This window comes from Carcharodon carcharias, chromosome 2, assembly GCF_017639515.1.
Source record: "Carcharodon carcharias isolate sCarCar2 chromosome 2, sCarCar2.pri, whole genome shotgun sequence".
NCBI classification, from domain to species: Eukaryota; Metazoa; Chordata; class Chondrichthyes; order Lamniformes; family Lamnidae; genus Carcharodon; species Carcharodon carcharias.
Window position 1 is genome coordinate 13,348,329 of NC_054468.1, and position 20,306 is coordinate 13,368,634.

Sequence of the window (20,306 nt, forward strand, 5' to 3'; positions counted from 1 at the left end):
AGTCTGAATTAATGTTACTTCTAAAATTTTGTCTGCATTTTAAAATGGCTTAAAATGCTCCTCCTTGTTTTCAAATCCCTGTGGCCTTACCTGTCCCTATCTCTGCAACACCCTCCACCCTATAATCCTCAGTTCTTTGCACTATTCCAATTCTGGCCTCTTGTGCATCCCCAATTTTAATCCCTCCATCATTAGCTGCCATGCTTTCAGCTGCCAAGGCACTAACCTTTGGAATCTGCTCCTTAAACCTATCCTGCTCCCTACTCCTCTCTCTTCAAGTCACTTCCTGAAGCACTTGGTGCAGCTGGTTGGGAAATTTTACTACATTAAAAGGCCCTATATAAATTCAAGTTGTTATTTTTTGTGGTTTTCTCTTGTAATTTAAATATCTCAAGATTGTTAAATTAATCTTGTACAAAGACTGTCACCAATATAAGATGTGGCGAGTTCAAGAGGCCAAATATTTAATCGAATTAGGATTATGATCTTGCAATCCACAATATTTTAACCTGCTTTTCAGATTGGGGATAGGTTGAGAGTAGAGATGGGGATTGATGATGGTTGCAGGAGGCGAAGCAGGTTAGCTCGGGGATTGGGAGTGAGAAGCATTCTTACTTCTGGCCCACAAGCAGTGCTAAAAAAGCACCTATCTTTTCCAAACAGCAGACCTCATCTCTTTTTAGCTGCCAGATTTCCCAAAATATGGGAAACCCAGCTAGCCAATCAGCATTAAAGCTGCAGGGGCAATAAAACCTGGGCAAGACAGCCTCATTAAAATATTTAAATGAACAAACCGCCTCCTGGGAGCGGATTGGTTGCTCCGCCCTCCATCTCTTCACTGTTAAAACCCAAAGTAGGCAGCTGGAGGCTGATTATCCTCCACACTGACATTCCTCTCATGCTCCTGTAGCCCATATTCTTGCCTTATATCTCTTTGTAACACCTTTACTTTCAGACTCTTAACCAGATATAAAGGAGTTTATCAGCACAGCATTGACAATCCTCCAGTTATGGTTAATTGTACAGAAAGTTGCTGCTTTAATTCATGGGATAATACAGCATTGAAGGAAGCCATCTGACCCATTGTGCCTGTGCCAGCTGTTTGACAGAGCTACCAAAATAGTCCCACTCCTGCTGCTCTTTCCTCATAGCCCTGCAAATTTTTCCCCTTCAAATATTTATCCAGTCTCTTTTGAAAGTCACACTTGACTCTGGTTTCTACCACCCTATCTGGTAGTACATTCCAGATCTCAATAACATGTTGTATTTAAAAAATCCTCACGTAGCCTCTGGCAAATCAGATTAATTGTTTTTGAAAATACAAAAATGTACCTTTTAATGTATTTCAGAGTTGATGAGCCATGAAAAAATTTCCTCCTCTGAATGCTTGACCCTCCATTGTTGAATCACATTGCAAGATTTTGAGACTCACATCTGATGTCATAAGTCAGAGGTCAAATCTCGGGTGGGCTTTTTGATTATTTTGAATGGGGGGTATGTATTACAAAAGCTTAGTTATTTTTTTATGTATTTGTTTGGACCTTCAAATCACTGGTTCTGATCCACTTTGAATGCAATACAGCAAATATTTACATGTGTGATGGGCTCTAAAAGAACAATCGACAATCTCCATGGAAACCACCAAGTCAACCCAGTTTGAATGAGTCTTTTGTTTGCTGTCTGGCACATTTCTCATCAGACAGCGGGCAGTATACCTGGAGCTGCTACTGATGTGCACCTGTAGCTGGTGAGGGGTAGCTACTGGGTATCATTTCTCTGTCATCACATTTAGACAGTCTTACCTCCCTGTTCTGAAAGTCAGGAAAAGTAGTTTACTCTAGGGCTTGCCAGTTTTCCCATTCTATTGGGTTAGGGCTTAATCCAAGACCACAGGCTTGCCTGTCAGGTGGACCTAAAAGATCGTACACCTATGAACAAGGGAGATTCCACCCCTTCAGCCCTGCCCCGCAACTCCCCATCCCCTCCCCCGCATGCCCTGACAAATATCTATCCCTCAAACAACTTCACTTTTTTGAAAAGAAACAGGTAATCTGGTCATTATCCCATTTCTATTTGTGCGATCTGCCTACATTACAAAAGTGACCAATTCACTTCAAGAAGTGCTGCATTGGCTGTAAAGTGCTTTGGGGGGTTGTGAAAGGTGTTATATAGATTGGGGGCTTTCTCTTTTCGATGTAAGAGCTGTTATTTTAATCTGGAATTTAGCTGTTTAAATATCACCACACACAGGCATGTAATTGCAGAGAGCTGTGCAGCCTCTATTGTCAGAGATTTATCCTCTGGTACTATATTTTTAATGTTTTAGCAATTCTCTGCAGGTCAGGTTGTACGGCAACCTTGTACCTTGTACAGCACTGAACCATGTTGTGTCTAATTTTATTGATTAAAAAAATAGAATGAGATGAGGTGTGATCCAAATTTTTCAAATGGTCAGATGGTCTTACATAGATGCAAACAAGAGCACTAGAATTGTGTGGGGGGAAAGGGAAGATTCCCTCAGTCTCCAACAGATGATGGCTGGAAGAAGCCACTTGTGTTGTTTCCCACCAAAGTTATGCAGGAACACCAGCAGAACCTTGCAAAATTTCAGGATATTAAACAGGACCACAGGACATGAGTTTCGAAGGGTTAATAGGGAGAAACGACTTCCAATGACAGGAAGGTCACTAACCAGAGGATACACATTCAAGATAATTGCCAAATTACCAGATGGAGTGTTTTTATTCTTTCATGGGATGTGGGTGTCACTGGCTAGGCCAGCATTTATTGCTCTTGAGATGGTGGTGGTGAGCTGCTTTCTTGAACCGCTGCAGTCTTTGGTGTAGGTACACCCACAGTGCTGTTAGGAAGGGAGTTCCAGGGCTTTGACTCAGTGACAGTGAAGGAGCAGAGATATAGGGTGGAATTCTCTGGCCCCATTGGCATTGGGCATCAGGGCAGGCGGGGGGAGGAACAATATGGTGAGGAGGCAAAAAATCCGTTTCACCCTGTTGTGAAACCAGTTTGCGATCATCCGGTCCACCTGTCAATGGTGGGCCCTGTTTCCCACTGGCGCACGTCAGGAACCCAATTTCAATACTTTAGCATCTCATTATAAGCCCTGCTCACTGGAATCAGCCCCCCAAGCTGGATCATGCCAGCATTAAGCAGACGTGTTTCACAGTTGTACATAAGCGACCTGCACCTGGCGAGTTGCACTTCACTCAGGACTCTGAGGTCTGTTTGCCTACCTTGCTTCGGGCAGCAGTCATGGTCGTCAATGCCAGGCTTCACAGGCAACACCACATCACTTTTAGGGGGGCTCATGGGCAGGTCTTTACCTACCAGAGCAGCCGTAAGGTGGGGGTTGCTTATCAAGGCAAGGGCTTGCTTGGGGAAGGGGGCGAAGTGGCCTCAAGCAAGGGAACAGGCTGCAGGGCAAGGGCTGTAATGGAGAAGGGGGGTATCCCAGGGTGTATATTGGGGGCACATGTTGATCTATAAGACCATAAGACATAGGTGCAGAAATTAGGCCATTTGGCCCATCAAGTCTGCTCCGCCATTCAATCATGGCTGATAGGTTTCTCAACCTCATTCTCCCACCTTCTCCCCGTAACCTTTGACCCCTTACCATCAAGAACCTATCTATCTTGGTCTTAAATACACTCAATGACCTGGCCTCCACAGCCTTCTGTGGCAATGAATTCCATAGATTCACCACTCTGTGGCTAAAGACGCTTCTCCTCATCTCTGTTCTAAAAGTATCATCTACTCTGAGGCTGTGCCCTCAGGTCCTACTAATGGAAACATCTTCTCCACGTCCACTCTATCCAGGCCTTTCAGTATTCTGTAAGTTTCAATCACATCCCCTCTCATCCTTCTAAACTCCATCGAGTATACACCCAGAGTCCTCAAACGTTCCTCATATGTTAAGCCTTTCATTCTTGGGATCATTCTCGTGAACCTCCTCTGGACCCTCTCCAGGGCCAGCACATCCTTCCTGAGATACGGGGCCCAAAATTGTTCACGATATTCTAAATGTGGTCTGACCAGAGCCTTATAAAGCCTCAGCAGCACATCCCTGCTTTTATATTCTAGTCCTCTTGAAATAAATGCCAATATTGCATTTGCCTTCTTAACTACCGACTCAACCTGCAAGTTAACCTTAAGAGGATCCTGGACTAGGACTCCCAAGTCCCTTTGCACTCCAGAATTCTGAATTCTCTTCCCATTTAGAAAATAGTCTATGCCTCTATTCTTCCTACCAAAGTGCATGACCTCACACTTCCCCACGTTGTATTCCATATGCCACTTCTTTGCCCATTCTCCTAACCTGTCCAAGTCCTTCTGCAGCCTCCCCGCCTCCTCAATACTACCTGTCCCTCCACCTATCATTGGATCATCTGCAAACATAGCCAGGATACCCTCAGTTCCTTCATCTAGGTCATTAATGTATAAAGTGAAGAGTTGTGGTCCCAACACTGACCCCTGCGGAACTCCACTAATCACCGGCCACCATCCTGAGAAGGACCCCCTTATCCCCACTCTCTGCCTCCTGCCAGACAGCCAATCTTCTATCCATGCTAGTACCTTGCCTCTAACACCATGGGCTCTTATCTTACTGAGCAGCCTCCTGTGCGGCACCTTGTCAAAGGCCTTCTGGAAGTCCAAGTAGATAAATCCATTGGCTCTCCTGTGTCTAACCTACTCATGACCTCCTCAAAGAATTCTAACAGAGTTGTCAGGCATGACCTCCCTTGATGAAACCATGCTGACTTTGCCCGATTTTACCATGTACTTCCAAGTATTCTGAAATCTCATCCTTAATAAGGGACTCTAAAATCTTACCAACGACTGAGGTCAGGCTAATCAGCATGTAATTTCCCGTCTTTTGCCTCACTCCCTTCTTAAACAGGGGGGTTACATTAGCGATTTTCCAGTCTTCTGGGACCCTCCCTGACTTGAGTGATTCCTGAAAGATCACCACTGACGCCTCCACTATCTCTTCAGCTATCTCCTTCAGAACTCTGGGGTGTAATCCATCTGGTCCAGCTTATTTATCCACCTTCAGACCTTTCAGTTTTCCTAGCACCTTCTCCTTGGTAATGGCCACCATACTTACCTCTGCCCCCCAACGCTCTTGAACTCTGGGGATGTCACTCGTGTCTTCTACTGTGAAGACTGACGCAAAGTACCTATTCAGTTCCTCCGCCATTTCTTTGTTCCCCACTACTACTTCTCCAGCATCATTTTCCAGTGGCCCAATGTCCACTTTTGCCTCACACTCTTTCCTTTATATATCTTAAAATCTCTTGCAATCTTCTTTTATGTTACTGGCTATTTTAACCTCATATTTAATCTTCTCCCTCCTTTAATTCTTTTTTAGTTGTCCCCTGTTGGTCTTTGTAGGCTTCCCAATCCTCTGGTTTCCCACTGCTCTTTGCCGCACTGTATGCTTTCTCTTTAGCTTTTATGCTGTCCCTGACTTCCCTTGTCAGCCATGGTTGCCTCGTCCTCCCTTTAGTATGCTTCTTCTTCCTAGGGATGAATTTTTACTGTGTCTCCCAAATTACTCCCAGAAACTCCTGCCATTGCTGTTCCACTGTCTTTCCTGCTCGACTCATCTCCCAGTCAATTCTGGCCAGTCCTCCCTCATGCCTCTGTAGTGACTTTATTCAACTATAATACCGTTACATCTGATTCCAGCTTTTTCCTCTCGAATTGCAGGGTAAATTCTATAATATTATGGTCATTTCCTCCTAAGGGAGCTTAAGATGAAGGAACCCTTATCAAATCTGCCTCATTACACATCACTAAATCTAGAATTGCCTGTTCCCTAGTGGGCTCCACCACAAGCTGCTCCAAAAAGCCACCTCGTAGACATTCCACAAATTCCTTTTCTTGGGATCCACTACCAATCTGATTTTCCCAGACTACCTGCATATTGAAATCCCCCATGATCACTGTAACCTTGCCTTTTTTACACACCTTTTCTATCTCCCTGGTGTATCTTGTGCCCCACATCCTGACTATTGTTGGGAGGCCTGTACATAACTCCCATTATGGTTTTTTTAACCTTTGCGGTTCCTCAACTCTACCCACACAGATTCTACATCATCTGACCCTATGTCATTTCTTGCTATCGATTTAATTTCATTTCCTACTACCAAAGCAACCCCACCCCCTCTGCCAACCTGCCTATCTTTTCGATAGGATGTATATCCTTGGATATTTAGCTCCCAGTCCTGATCCCCTTGCAGCCATGTCTCCGTGATGCTCACCACATCATACCTGCCAATTTCAATCTGCGCCACAAGCTCATTTACGTTATTTCATATACTACGTGCATTCAGATACAACACCTTCAGTCCTGTATTTCCCATCCCCTTTCTCATTGTCATCCCTTTATCTGATATGCTTGAAGTTAGATTCCTAGCCCTTTCCAAACACTGTCCTATTTTGTGTTCTGGAGACTTTAATAGCCTCTCCTGGGCTCTTTCTTTTCAGTTTTTTCATAATTTTCCATGAAGTTGAATCCATCTCCTACACGCTAGCTTTGTTTCCCATTAGTTATACTTCTTGGAGTTTTACCCTTCCCTCTGCCCCCACTTTCTAGTTTAAAGTCCTGTTGACCACCCTATTTAATCTTTTCGCTAGAACATTGGTCCCAGATCGGTTTAGGTGGAGACCGTTCCAACGGTACAGATCCCTCCTGTTCAAATACTGATGCCAGTGCCCCATGAAATGGAACCCCTCTTTCCTGCACCACTACTTTAGCCACATGTTTACTTCCCTTATTCTCGCGTCCCTATGCCAATTTGCACATGGCTCGGGAGATTATAACCCTTGAGGACCTGTTCTTTAATTTAGTTCCTAGTTCCTGATAGTACCCAAACAGGTCCTCTTTCCTAGTCTTACCTATGTTATTTGTCCCGACGTGGACCACAACAACTGAATCCTCCCTCTCCCTCTCCAATATTCTTTCAAGCCGGTCAGAGATGTCCCTCATCCTGGCAACAGGCAGGCAACATACCATGCGGGACTCTTGATCCTGCTTACAAAGGAAGCTATTAATTCCCCTAATTATAGAATCCCCTACAACTATCACTTGTCTTTTTGCTCCCCCCTCTTGAATGGCCTCCTGTGCCACTGTGCCATGGTCAGCTGGCTCATCCTCCCTACAGCCCTCTTGCTTATCAACACAGGGTGCAAGTACCTCGTTCCTGTTAGACAAGGTCAAGAGCTGAGTGTCCTCTGTTCCTGAACACAGGATCCCTCTACCTGCCTCACTTGCAGTCACACCCTGCTGACCCTGACCACTGACCGGACTTGAGGTACTTAATCTACCGGGTGTGACCGCCTCCTGATGCAAAGCATCCAGTTAACTCTCCCCCTCCCGGAGTTCCTCCAGCAACCAACATTTGCTGCAGATGTGGTCACTGCGGCTCGCAAGGGATCTGCCAGCTCCCACATCCTACAGCTACAGCGCATCACCTGCCCAGCCATCTCTACTTAGATAATTAATTTATTAATTAACTTTGCAGTTTTTTTTCAAATTTGGTGCAGATTTCCTACCAACCAATTAGGTCACAGCTTTCCTGTGACGTCACTTTTTCAGTTTTGGCTTCAGTTACTCTGTGCCCCGGGGTCACCGCTCCGGTGCTCCTCCCTCCGAGTCTGCTCCCTGGAGACAAGGCCACGAATCCCTGAGGTAAGCTAGATTTGTACTCACCACTCCGCTGTTCCTCCGTGGAAACAAGGCCACGAATCCCCGAGGTAAGCTAGATTTATACTCACCGCTCCGGTGCTCCTCCCCAGAGACAAGGCCGCAAATCCCCGAGGTAAGCTAGATTTATACTCACCGATACTTAAAGGAGCAAGCAGAGATGGCATAATTGTATAACTCTTTTAAAGAGCCTGCACAGATCTGATGGGCCGAAAAGCTTCCTTCTGTGCTGTATGATTATCTGAGTTCAAAAGTACTTAACCTCAACTTGCTTCCCATTAGATACAGAATAGTGAATAGTAAATATGGAGACTAGATTCCCAGTTGGAACAGTGTGATTTTACTTTATTTTTGTGAAGTGCTAATGAATTTGGAACAGGTTGAAAGTTATAAATGCATATAGGTAATATAATTTGAAGGAAGGTCAGTGGCTAATGATGAATAACTTATAAGGTTAGAATATTTTGCATGATCTAGCTGTGGAGATGAGAGGTAAATGTTGCTAAATAAAAGGAAGCTAGATAAGCACATGAGGGAAGAAGGAACAGAAAGTTTTACTGATAGATTGAGATGAAGAGGGATGGAAGTTGCTCTGAATGGCCTGCCGTTTCTGCCTGTTAGGTCTGTGTAAATCTTTCCTGAACTTGTGAAATGGTGAAGGTGGGGTGGTGATAGGGATTGACTCTGTACCATGAAGGAATTAACTATCCATCATCAAAAATTGTGTCAAGACCTTCCAATCATTGGAACAGCAGCTACTAAGAGAGAACAGAGAGGGGGAGAGATCGGGAAATGGAAAGAAAGGACAGTTGCTTGAGCTAACAATCCACCAACACCTCTATTTGCTGACAACCAATATCTTCACTGTGGGAGAGCCTGCAAGGCCAAAATAGGGCTCATAATCTGCATGCCCACAGCCAACACCGACATCTCACTTCCACCTAGCCAACACAGGCAAGAACATCCTTGGCACGAGGGATTGCAAATGATGTGAGCTTGATGGGTCAAAATGTCCATTTGTTTATACTGCATTTGTTTGTTTTAATAAACCAATGTCTGTTTCTCTCCTTCACCTCAAAAATGAAAACACCAATTAAAAATACCTTGCATTTTTGAAAAGAAAATTTTAAAGATTTTAACTATTATGATAGATCATATTGACACACAGAACTGAATGTTACACACCCCCACCGGCGGGTTTGTAAGCAGGGGATGAGTTTAAAATTCCTCAGATTTGCTTCCTGCTGAGTTCCCACCTCCCTGACCTCTCTGCAATTTTATGCTGTGGAGGGCGAGGCTTCAGACGGGCTGTCTGCTCTTGCCCCAATTGAGGCCTTGAAGTGGGCAATTCTTGACCAATTAAGAGCCGTTTCTGCTTGGCCTCAATTTTTAGGTTGGCATGAGGAGTTCCAGAGTATGGGGGATACCTAAAAACAATCGGGTTCAGGCCTCAAGCGGGAATGGGGAGCTGGGTTGGGCCTCCATCAGAAGCCGCTTTTTAACTTTGGGCGGCCCCACCTTAAGGTCCAATAACCAATTGCAGGACCTTCCTCCCCGGCCTCTCTCCTGAAAACCCAATCCCCCACTGTCCACATCCCCGGGCTTCCCTGCCCTGTGACCTCCAAAACTTACTTTTTCCTGGAATCCTGGGACTTAATGCAGTACCAGCCCTGTCCACTGCAGGTTCTGGCACTTCAGGGACTAGAGAGCTCCGGAGTGAGGGTCGGAAGTCCTGTCTGCAGCCAACTGACGCCTGTTGGAGCGTGAAATTGCGAGGGGCAGATTGGGATGGAAAGCCCCAGTGTCGAGCAAATACTTGAACAATTTGCGTTTTATGTTGCATGTCGCATAGTAAAATGTCCTAAGACACTTCACAGGGATCCAATAAAATTTGACACAAAGCGACATAAAGAGATTCTTGAACAGGTGACCAAAAACCTACAGGGCTTGGAAGATGCCAAAATTGGAGCGGCACTGATATCTTTAAGGGTTGAAGAGGTTTCAGAGATAGGGAGGTGGAAGGCCATAAAGGGGTTTGAGCATGAGGATGAGAATTATAAAAATGAGGCATTTCTGGACTGTGTTTCAATGTAGGCCAGAGGGCACTGGGGTGATGGGTGAATGGGATTTTCTGCAAGATTAGAGATGGGCAGCAAACTTTGGATGAACTGCAGTCTGTCCTCACACTTAAAATAAAGTTTGCCAAATATTATGAGAACATTGTTCCATTTAGAGAGTTGCTTCATGCTTCTAGATATTTCACTGCTTCATGTTGGTGTGAAGAAATAATTTTGTTTGTGTTTTAATCTTGCAGAAATCCTGACAACATTGAGATATAGATCAATTTCTCACTTTACGTAAACTGTAAGATGAGCAGTGGTTTGTGATTAGGCAAACATGGAAGCTGTTTCCTGTGAAAACTGCATAAAGACTGACAGCAACCTGTATATCTCCCACGTCATTGATGGCAGAAATTTATTGCTAGTTGTCCTGTTTGCAAAGGTGGTCCTCAACTTGCTCATCTTGAGTGCAAAACGAAGCATACTCAAGAGTTTAATTGGCTATTTCTGCATCTCCATGTCACTGATGGACCTTGCATTATTCATGAACGTGCTAATGATTTTGTGTTTTAAGACCTGTGTGATTCTGGGAACTCAAGTTGGCAACCATCATATCTGCCTACTGCTACAGATCTTCTCAAGCATTTACAGTGTCCTGCATTTGCCCATCTTCCTCCTGTCTGGACTTGATTTTTACCTAAACTTACCTGATCTCCCCAAACCTGCAAGCACCTTCCGCAAAATCCTATACATTTTTATCGTTATGCTGTTGTGGATTGGAGCCATTGCCTACGTTTTTGGTATCCACAGCCTCCACCCACCATTTAAAGCAATATTCTACTGTAACTTGTTCCAATGTGACATTCTCATCAGCCTCCAGAGCCACTTTCTGTCCATCGTGATACTCCTGATTGTGGTTTTTGTGACTATTTATTGTTGGTCTGGTTTGAGCTCCCTTGTCAGATCTCTGAAAGTGATATCCTATTTGGAAGAAATTGTAGTGTCATGTTCACAGTCCAATGCATGGCTTCAGTCCCATTCAGTCAAGGAACAACTCCTGACCAACATTACCATGTGCTTTCTCTTGACCTGGAGCCCATTCATTCTGCTTCAGCTGACCGTTGTTTTGGTCTGGGCTCCGCTGCCTGCTTACATAGATTTGAATGTTCCTTGGCTTTGTTTCATTAATAGCTTCCTCATTGGAACCGTCTACTGGCTGAAGTGTGGTGACATCTCTCAGGATGCCATTTCTTTGTTTCCTGACGGTTTCTGCCATTGGAGGTTTTGCCATCTTCAGCAAGATTACACTACATATAATGAGGGATGGATCCCAGAAAAAGAGGACAATGATTCAAAGACTCTAATTGCCTAAGTGAACTTGAGTTCTTCCTGAAAATGTCACACCGTACTTATCAATCTAGATATTGATTAGGCTTGTTTCCTAGTCTTTGGCAAGAACATTATTTGTCAATAATTTTGGTGATTTGTGTAAGAGCAGAATGATTAAATGGGATCTTTAAAAACTTGCTATATTTTAAAACTTATGAGCAATGATCTAACCACCTGTGCCCCTCCAGCCTTATTTCAGGATAAATTTTGGCTTCATATTCACACTTTCGACAGGGAAAAAGGTCATAATTTTTAAAGTTTATTAACTTTCAAAAACCATTAGGATTATTTTCTTGGGGGCATTTGGCTACCAGACTGATCTCAATTCTCTATTCGTGGCAATACTTAACTTTGTTTACAACTGAAGAAATTACAAGAACATGTAACTATTAAACACGCAGCACAGGCAAATAAGTCAAGCAATTCTATGAATGGTGTTTAATGGAGGGTGAAAATAAAATAAAGTGATTTGTGTTATGTATGAATTCATTGCTGCCAGTGCCTAACAGCACTGCAACGGTTCAAGAAAGCCGCTCACCACCATCTTCTCAAGGGCAATTAGGGATGGGCAATAAATGCTGGCCTAGCCAGCGACGCCCACATCCCATGAATGAATTAAAGAAAAGTTGCACTCTGTACTTGGATAGTCCCACTGCATGCAGGGGTCGTGCATCATCGTCAGGATATTCTATTCCCCTTCACCTCATCCCTTATGTCTTACCGCCTCCAATGGCATGACGAGAGCCTCATCTCTCTCTGCAGGACACTTTCAATACTAACCTGCAGTGGCTGCTCTTGATCTGGCTGTGAAATGAGGATGGATGGAATACATGTCATTCAGCCCATTAAGCATCTTTGTGCTTCAAGCAACTAGGTAGTCTGCTCTATCGTGGACTTCACCAACACTATTCAGCTCCTGCACCCTAATCCCAACTCGAACAACAAGCAAAGCTCCTGCCTTTGCATCGCAAGCCTGCCCAGTTGCTACTGATTGGACATTTGGCTGGTGCTTAACAGTACTGGAACTTGCGTGTGCCCTGGGAATTAGATCATCTATAAGTATCTCTGGAACTTTCAATCCTTCCTAAAGAGTTAACTAGCATTTTATTACTGTAGTTAATGGATGAAACATCAGTGGAAGTTCCTACACAGTGACCACCTAACCCTTCTCCTCTGAAATCTTGTTTAATGCTTGTTAATTTTGTACTTTGGCCTCTAGTTTTGCACCTATAATTCCAGAAATGAAGAACCATTTTATTGATGCAAATACAACATACACGCACTTACTAGACTTTCCACAAACTGCTGTTATGCTCTTTTATGGGTTGCTAATTGTTTGGGAGATAGAAGAGAGTAGATTGTACATTCTAAATAAAAAGAGGGAAAGTAAAGGATTGTACATTCTGATTGCTGGCATGTGATAAGTAGTGTTCCCTGGGGATCTGTACTGGGACCTCAGCTTTCCAGTATATATTGTAATAACTTGGATGAAAGTTTGCAGCAACACCAAGTTTGGAGACAGTAAACTGTGTGAATAGGAGGAGGAAGTTACAAAAACAACATAGGCTAAGTGAAAAAACAAAAACGGAATTACCTGGAAAATCTCAGCAGGTCTGGCAGCATCGGCGGAGAAGAACAAAGTTGATGTTTCGAGTCCTCATGACCCTTCAACTGAACTAAGTAAAAACAGAAGGGGTGAAATATAAGCTGGTTTAAGGTGGGGGAGTGGGGAGAGAGATTTGGACAAAACTACGGCAGATGAAGTTCACCGTTAGGAGTGTGAGATCAGAGTATTAAAAGACTACGGGACTGCGGAAGCACTAGAAATGTGTGAACAGATACAATAAACAATTAAAACGACTGATGAAATGTTGCCTTTTACCTCAAGAGGTTTGGAATTCTAAAGTGAGAAAGTTGTGCAGAGCTTTGGTCATTCCCCGTCTGGAATAGCATGTCTGTTTTGGGAAGCAAACCTCAGGCAAGATATAATGGCTTCAGAAAGGCTACAGTGTGGATTAGCCAGATCAAACTAGGGTTTAAAGAGTAAAATTATGAAGATATTGCATACATATGATTCGTATTCCCTTTTCTGACCAACCAAAAGAGCTGATGGGGTTTCTGTTTAACATTTCATCTGAAAGACAGCACCTCTGTAGCACTCCGTTAGTACTGCCCTGGGAGTGTCAGCTGGATTTTATGCTCCCACTCTGGAGTGGGACTTGAATCCACAACCTTCAGACTCAGGAATGAGTGTGTTACCAACTGAGTCATGGTTAACACCTGACAAGAGCAATAATATGGATGAACTATCCTCCGCTGTTGCTGTGGAGTTCACCAACACCATCATAAGGACAGCAGAGATTCAAGGAGAAAACCGCAACATCGCCTTATGAAGGTGACTAGGGATGGCCAATAAATCTGACCATACCACCATCACCCACATCCTGTCAATGAATAAAGATTTTTAAAAAACTCAATGAACTTTCTTTTTTCAATCATTTTTATTAACTGAAAACTTGGCACAGGAGGAGAATGAGGGTATTTGGGGTGTATGGTCACCAAGACCCTTAGGCTGGTTGGTACACACTAAACACATTGTCACAGGTGTGGTTTAGCACAGTGACACTAAGGTAGATGCACAGTCCTTAAACAACCATTGCACATTTAACGAATAAAGATACACCATGTACAAAACAATACAACGCAATTATCCAACTTGAGTGTCTGATATTTTTCTTTCATCAAAATAATGATATATGACTCAGTGGGGTTGGCACACAAACCACAGGGATCACGTCCTCAATGAGTGTGGCAATGTGATTTGGCAGTGAGCATGTTTCTATCTCAGGGGACATTATTTACAAACATTCACTCCTGGAACGAGCCAGAGCTGCTCCTGCTCCAGCCACTGGGCAGCCACCCAGTGTAAATGGTGCATCAACATGGTGAACCTTTAACTATTAAAACACAAAATGCCTTCGCAAAACTATCAAAGCTGGCTTTGCCAAAGATTTCTATTAAAATTTTCAATGGAATCAACAAATTAAATGCTTATCAACATAATACTATAAACATTAATAGTTTGTAAGAAACACAATACAATATCTATAGGCTGTTTCCCAAAGCCTCATTTTACAATAGTTTGTGGTTTTTACACTGGTCCTGGGGTCCACGTAAAGGGGCTGTGCATGGAGGCTAGAAAACAATCTATTGGCATGGTGATGTCAACTGGTAAACCCAATGTCATGTACAAACTGGAAGTGGCCATATCTGCTGCCAAAAACTGTCCTCCAGCCCAGGAGAAGGTGGGGGTCCTTACAATGCCCAGAATAGGCTGCAGAATAAGCTCCACTCAGATATTGGGCACTCACCCAGTATAGATGGTGGAAAAATACTGTGAGCCTTTAACTCTTAAAACACAAAATAACTTCTCAAAGCTGGCTTTGCCAGAAACCTCAAATTATCTTCAACAAATTACAAATTGACATAACCCCTTTTAAATAGAGCTGAGAAGTCCAGCAAGTATTTTTAAGATTACCAACAGTTCTAACTTGCTGCAAGTAACTAATACAGACACAACCCCATTATGAAACTCTGCTGCAAGATTTTTAAGGACCAGCATAGCAACAGAATAACATCCCATCCCCAGGCAGCCATTTAAAATATTTAGTGTTCCATCATAGTCAAACCAAACAGGTTGACCTCTGCAACTAAATAAAGCACAAAGTAAATCTCCAGTATAAATCCATGTCTCCTGGCTCTTGGAGCCTCTTTTATTAAGTGAAAACCAAATAAGATTGCACTTGTTTACTTGATCTGGCCCCTTTGTTTTCCTTTGGTTATGCCCCCTTGTCTCCAAGCCACAGATTTCTCAACAAGTACCTGCAATAATTCTTTATTACTGTTCTTTGGCAAGGACGTTTGCATCAGAAAGATAGCATCAGCAGGGAACCAGATTATGGCTGATCTGTATTGCATTGCCACTTATCTGCCTTTAAAAACAAAAAGACTTGCATTAATACAGTGCCTTGCCATGACTTCAGGATGTTCCAAACTGCTTTACAGCCAATTAAGTATTCTGAATACAATTGTGTTGTATAAAACATGGTAGCCCAGGCAGCCATTTAAAATATTTAGTGTTCCATCATAGTCAAACCAAACAGGTCGACCTCTGCAACTAAATAAAGCACAAAGTAAATCTCCAGTATAAATCCATGTCTCCTGGCTCTTGGAGCCTCTTCTATTAAGTGAAAACCAAATAAGATTGCACTTGTGTACTTGATCTTGGTTGAGGGTTAGATATTGGCCAGGAGTCCAGGGAGAACTCCAGGGCTCTTCTTCAAAATAGTGCCATGGAATCTTTTACATCCAGCTGATGGGGCAGACAGGGCCTTATTCATCTGAATAATGGCACCTTAGACAGTGCAGCACTACCTCCTACTGCATGAGGAGTATCAAGGTAGATTGTAAAAACCAGATGGCAATATGCAGTACACCATACCAAAACCATAGTGACTACCCTGTCCAGTTTGGTAATCCTATTTCAGGGAAAAGATTTCTCCACTGAGTCACAATGAATATTCAAGAATGCTAAGAGTCGAGAGGCAGTGGGAGGAAAAAAGGGAAGGAAAATCAACTAGCACTCTCACCTCTGAGTCAGCGATTGTGGATTCAAGTCCCACTCCGGATATTTGAGCACAAAAATGCAGGCTGACACAGGAGTGCAGCATGGACGGAGAGCAGCACTGTTGGTGATCCTGTTTTTCCCATGAGATGTTAATAACGAGCCCCATGTTCCCTGTCAGGTGGAAGTAAAAGCACTATTTCAAGGAAGATCAGGAGAATGCTCTCCTGGGTGTCCTGACAAATATTTACTAAATATATTTATTAAACGAATGTCACTAAAAAACATTATCTGGTCAGTTATATTGCTGTTTAGTGGGAGCTTGCTGTGCACAAATTCGCTGTTGCACTTCCTACATTACAGCAGTGACCACACTACACTTCTGGAGAACATTTTGGGATGTCCTGAGGTTGTGAAAGTGTTATATGAGTACAAGATAAAAACAAAATACAGCGGATGTTGGAAATCTGAAATAAACACATAAAGTACTGGAAAAACACAGCAAGTCTGGCAGCATCTGTGGAGAGAGAAACAGTTGACGTTTTAGGTCCACTATGACTTCCTCGGTTTATAATTTTTTAATTATATATGAATGCAAGTCTTTGTTTTATGTATGGTTTAAAAGGGTAGCAAATGACAAGTACAACTGAAATCCTTGCAACCATTTTACAACATTGTATTTTTTTGAAAACCTCCCATGAAGAAAGGATTGGGCGGTCAGTGCTTCAGACTCATGTATCTCACATGTTGACTTCACCTACTTCTACACTTCTGTTTGGATTATCAATGTCTCAAGCCTTATGCTAACAGGAGCAAACCTTGGATCCAAATTAAAAGCTGGTTGCGATGCAGCTATGTAATAACATATATGCCCTTCCAAAGCTTTTGGAGAGGGGGAGAGAGAGAGAGAGAGAGAGAGAGGAATCATCACATCAGCAAGTAAAGATCATACACCAAACACAATTTTGCCCATCCAAGATCATACTGATACAGGCACAGGAGAAGGACATTTCGCCCCTGGATCTGGTTCTGCCATTCAGTGAGATCATGGCTGATTTGTGACCGAACTCCACCTTTGGCTTATATCCCTTAACACCTTTGGTTAATTAAAACCTATCAATCTGAGTTTTAAATGTAACAATTGATCTTGCATCAATTACCGTTTGTGGAAGACAGTTTCAAACTTCCAACACCATTTGTGTATAGAAGTCTTTCCTAATTTCACTCTTGGAATGGGCTCTGCTATATTCCAAAAGTCTAATATAAAACTTCATGACCAGACTTATCAGTTTAATACTGTACATCCCATAGCAATCATCCTTTCATTCACATTCTGTACCTGAAGGCCTTTGTGAATAGTCAAGATTAAAATCTGCCACAAATTCACCTAGCTCCTCGGACTATCGTTGCAATCGGCAGTAATTAAATTGTATCTTAAACCTTAAAGGGAAGTTTCAGTAATTTTAATCAATGTGTCTGATCTGACTAACCATGGTGTCTAATTTAGTGATCATTAAAACACACATGATGACCAAACTTAAGACTGGGGAGGTTTTAGAACCAATGCATTGTGTAAATGTGCATCTAACTAGCACGTGGCATGAAGGAGTAAGTCTATTTTCATTTCCTTTAAAGGGTGGAATGGAAAGAAAGACTTGTGTTATATCACACTTTTCATAACTGGGTGTCTCAAAGTGCTTTACATTCAATGTTGTAATGCCTGTACACAGCAAACTTCCACAAACAGCAATGTGATAATGACCAGTGCTAATCTTTTTTTTGTGATGTTGATTGAGGGATTAATGTTAGCCAGTACACCTGGGTTACTCCTCTGCTCTTCTTTGGAATAGTGCTTCGAGATCATATACATTCACCTGAGCAGACAGATGTGGCCATGGTTTAACGTCTTATCCAAATGCTGGCACCCTCAACAGAGCAACACTCCCTTAATAGAAATAAAAATAGCTGGAAAAACTCAGCAGGTCTGGCAGCATCTGCGGAGAGGTACACAGTTAATGTATCGAGTCCGTATGACTCTTCAACAGAACTAAATAAAAATTCTGTTGAAGAGTCATAAGGACTCGAAATGTTAACTGTGTTCCTCTCCGCAGATGCTGCCTGACCTGCTGAGTTTTTCCAGCTATTTTTATTTTTGTTTTGGATTTCCAGCATCCGCAGTTTTTTGCTTTTATCTTAACACTCCCTTAATACTGCACTGGAGTGTCAGTATAGATTTTTGTAGTCAAGCCCTGGAGTGGGACTTGAACCCAGGACCTTATGACTCCGAGGCGAGACCATGCGGAGTCACAGATGACACTTGATTCCACAAGCCACTGACAGAAAATGGTCAGATATGACAGTTTCATGCCTAGGTGTAGTTTGAAAATCTAACCTTCGTAGCATTTCTAGATTCGAGTTTCAAAAGCCTGTAGGTTTAAAGAGGAAGAGAAGGCTCAGGAAGCCTAGACCGTTAAATTGCTCGAGAGAGATGGCAGCATGGTGGTAATGTCTTTGGACCAATAATCCAGTGACCCAAGTTAATACCCTGGGAAAAGGATTCAAATCCCACCATGGCAGCTCATGCAATTTAAATCTAATAAATAAAATCTGGAATTAAAACTAGTTGTAGTGATAGTGTGAACTGTTTTTAAAAACTCATATGGTTTACTTTGTCCTCTAGGGAAGGAAATCTGCTGTCCTGGTCTGGCCTACCTGTGACTCCAAACCCACAGCAATGGTAGTTAACCCTTAACTAGGGGGCAACAAATGCTGGGCTTGCTAGCAACACCCACTTCCCCTGAATGTTAAAAAAAATCACTGTCTCACGTCAATATTTCTTTGGTCCAGCTATGAGTTGATTCAAAGTCCTGGTGTCTGTTGTTTCATATTCTAGATGGCAGTCAGTCTGAGGCCACTTTAGGAATAAAACATCTTGACTGAATGGTTAGAGTTTCTCTTTCAACAGTTACTGTAAATGTGAAACTGTATTAACAGAATAATGTGACTCAGGGTGCTGAACACGAATAGAAAATACAGTTAGTAACATAGCAACATCCACAAAATGACACCAAGTCCAAATTAATTCCTTATCAGGTTTAGTTCAATGTTAAAGCTACATGGTTGAATTTGTGATTGGTTTAAAGTGTTTTGTGGGAGTCAAAGCAATTCTGTTGCTTGGGGAGAAAAAAATTAATTATGTTCTATTCAGATTATCCCTGGACGGTCGTAACTGTCAGAGATCCTGAAAAAAGACAACACAGGACAGTAGCAAGGCTGAATGCGTCTTGTACTATCTTGCTTGAAAGCAAGTAAACAGCAACAATGCTATGAAGCTGTCCCCTCCCCATGCGTAGCCATGTTCAATAGTGTTGCACTATTACTGGTAAGCTTGTGTCTAACAGGCACCAATACCAAAAGTTGGTAAGAATCCCTTCTGACTTCCCTTGTGTTTCAGCTGCCGCAGTAGCGCTTGTTAACCGACCAGGGGAGACTTCTTTCTTTACTGAGTACTCCACCACATCACATACAAAACGGAAGAGTTGGGAGTGTCTTGGACTTAAGAAGCAAGCTTTGTGGGGATAAAGAAACAAGCTTGGTTAGCACGTACACCATCCAGAGTGGTTCCAGACCATATCCAACCAGGAAGGTGCCATGTTCGAATCCTGAACTATGTTAGCTTGTCCCAGTTGGATGACAACACAAGGGATAGGATTAAGGGTTGCCAACTTGGGTTGCACATTTCACTGGATGTTTTATCACATGACCTCCTTCCATCAAACCATCCCATGGTCTTCCAACCTAGCAATTGGTCATCTGGCATGTCCATCCTAACCTGCCCCACTTTCTGTGCCTATCGGAAACTGAAGAGGTTCTTCATTACTCGCTTGGATGGTTCTTGACTGTCACTCAGCTATTTTCACTCATGTCCAATATGTTTATTACGAGCAAGCAAAGGCATCCTGGATATTAGTCTTTCACTCCTGGAAAGTTGGTAACCTATAGTGTTGAGGGGTTGGGTCATTACAATTGGTTTGTTGCACTTGGACTTGAGAGGGAAAGGGGTTGAAGTTAAATCATGATTCCTGCTCCTGATCACTGTTCAGTGACCCCTGCTGGAAACTGTGCATAATGGACAATGTTACTCTAAGGATCAGGCAGATTGCCAACACTTGTGTGTGGGCCCACACTGGAAGAATAGCTAAGGCTCAATGTAGCAGAGGGCCACTGGCAGCCGCTCAATTGGAACTCAGAGCAAAGTTAACAGAGAAAGGGATGCAAAGAAATAAAGGAGCAGGCAAGTCATGCTTTACACTCAATAGTATCTTGTATCTGCAATTTTAAATTAAGGTTACGCCTAAGGGATTCCATCCAGTTCTGGCACTTACCATCCGAGTTCTGTCTGATATAATATAGACCCAAAAAGAACAAAAATCTACTGCTCCTTGAGGTTTCGCTGCTCAACATTCAAAAGTTCAATCACCAATGAAATGCTATATTCTGCAATACT

The 20,306-nt window shown here is 42.8% G+C and overlaps 2 protein-coding genes across 12 annotated transcripts in view; one reads left to right on the forward strand and one right to left on the reverse strand.

Annotated features, from left to right (window-relative positions):
* Nucleotides 1-11,617, forward strand: part of gpr160 (G protein-coupled receptor 160) — a 33,037-nt gene extending 21,420 nt beyond the window's left edge. For 2 of the 5 annotated variants that reach the window (XM_041208214.1, XM_041208242.1), the window contains exons 2-3: nt 1,350-1,494; nt 10,041-11,617. In XM_041208214.1, the coding sequence (XP_041064148.1) occupies nt 10,124-11,158 (1,035 nt within the window). In that variant the 5' untranslated portion in view covers nt 1,350-1,494; nt 10,041-10,123 and the 3' untranslated portion in view covers nt 11,159-11,617. The remainder of the gene's footprint in view (nt 1-1,349; nt 1,495-10,040) is intronic. The other 3 variants (XM_041208232.1, XM_041208252.1, XM_041208223.1) reach the window with 2 other exon arrangements.
* A 1,196-nt stretch (nt 11,618-12,813) lies between these two features.
* phc3 (polyhomeotic homolog 3 (Drosophila)) overlaps nt 12,814-20,306 on the reverse strand; it is a 199,644-nt gene continuing 192,151 nt past the window's right edge. For 5 of the 7 annotated variants that reach the window (XM_041208172.1, XM_041208163.1, XM_041208201.1 and 2 more), the window contains one exon: nt 13,658-15,973. The gene's annotated coding sequence lies outside the window, so the exon portion shown is untranslated. Of the gene's footprint in view, nt 12,852-13,657; nt 15,974-20,306 lie in introns of those variants that run through there. The other 2 variants (XM_041208147.1, XM_041208154.1) reach the window with 2 other exon arrangements.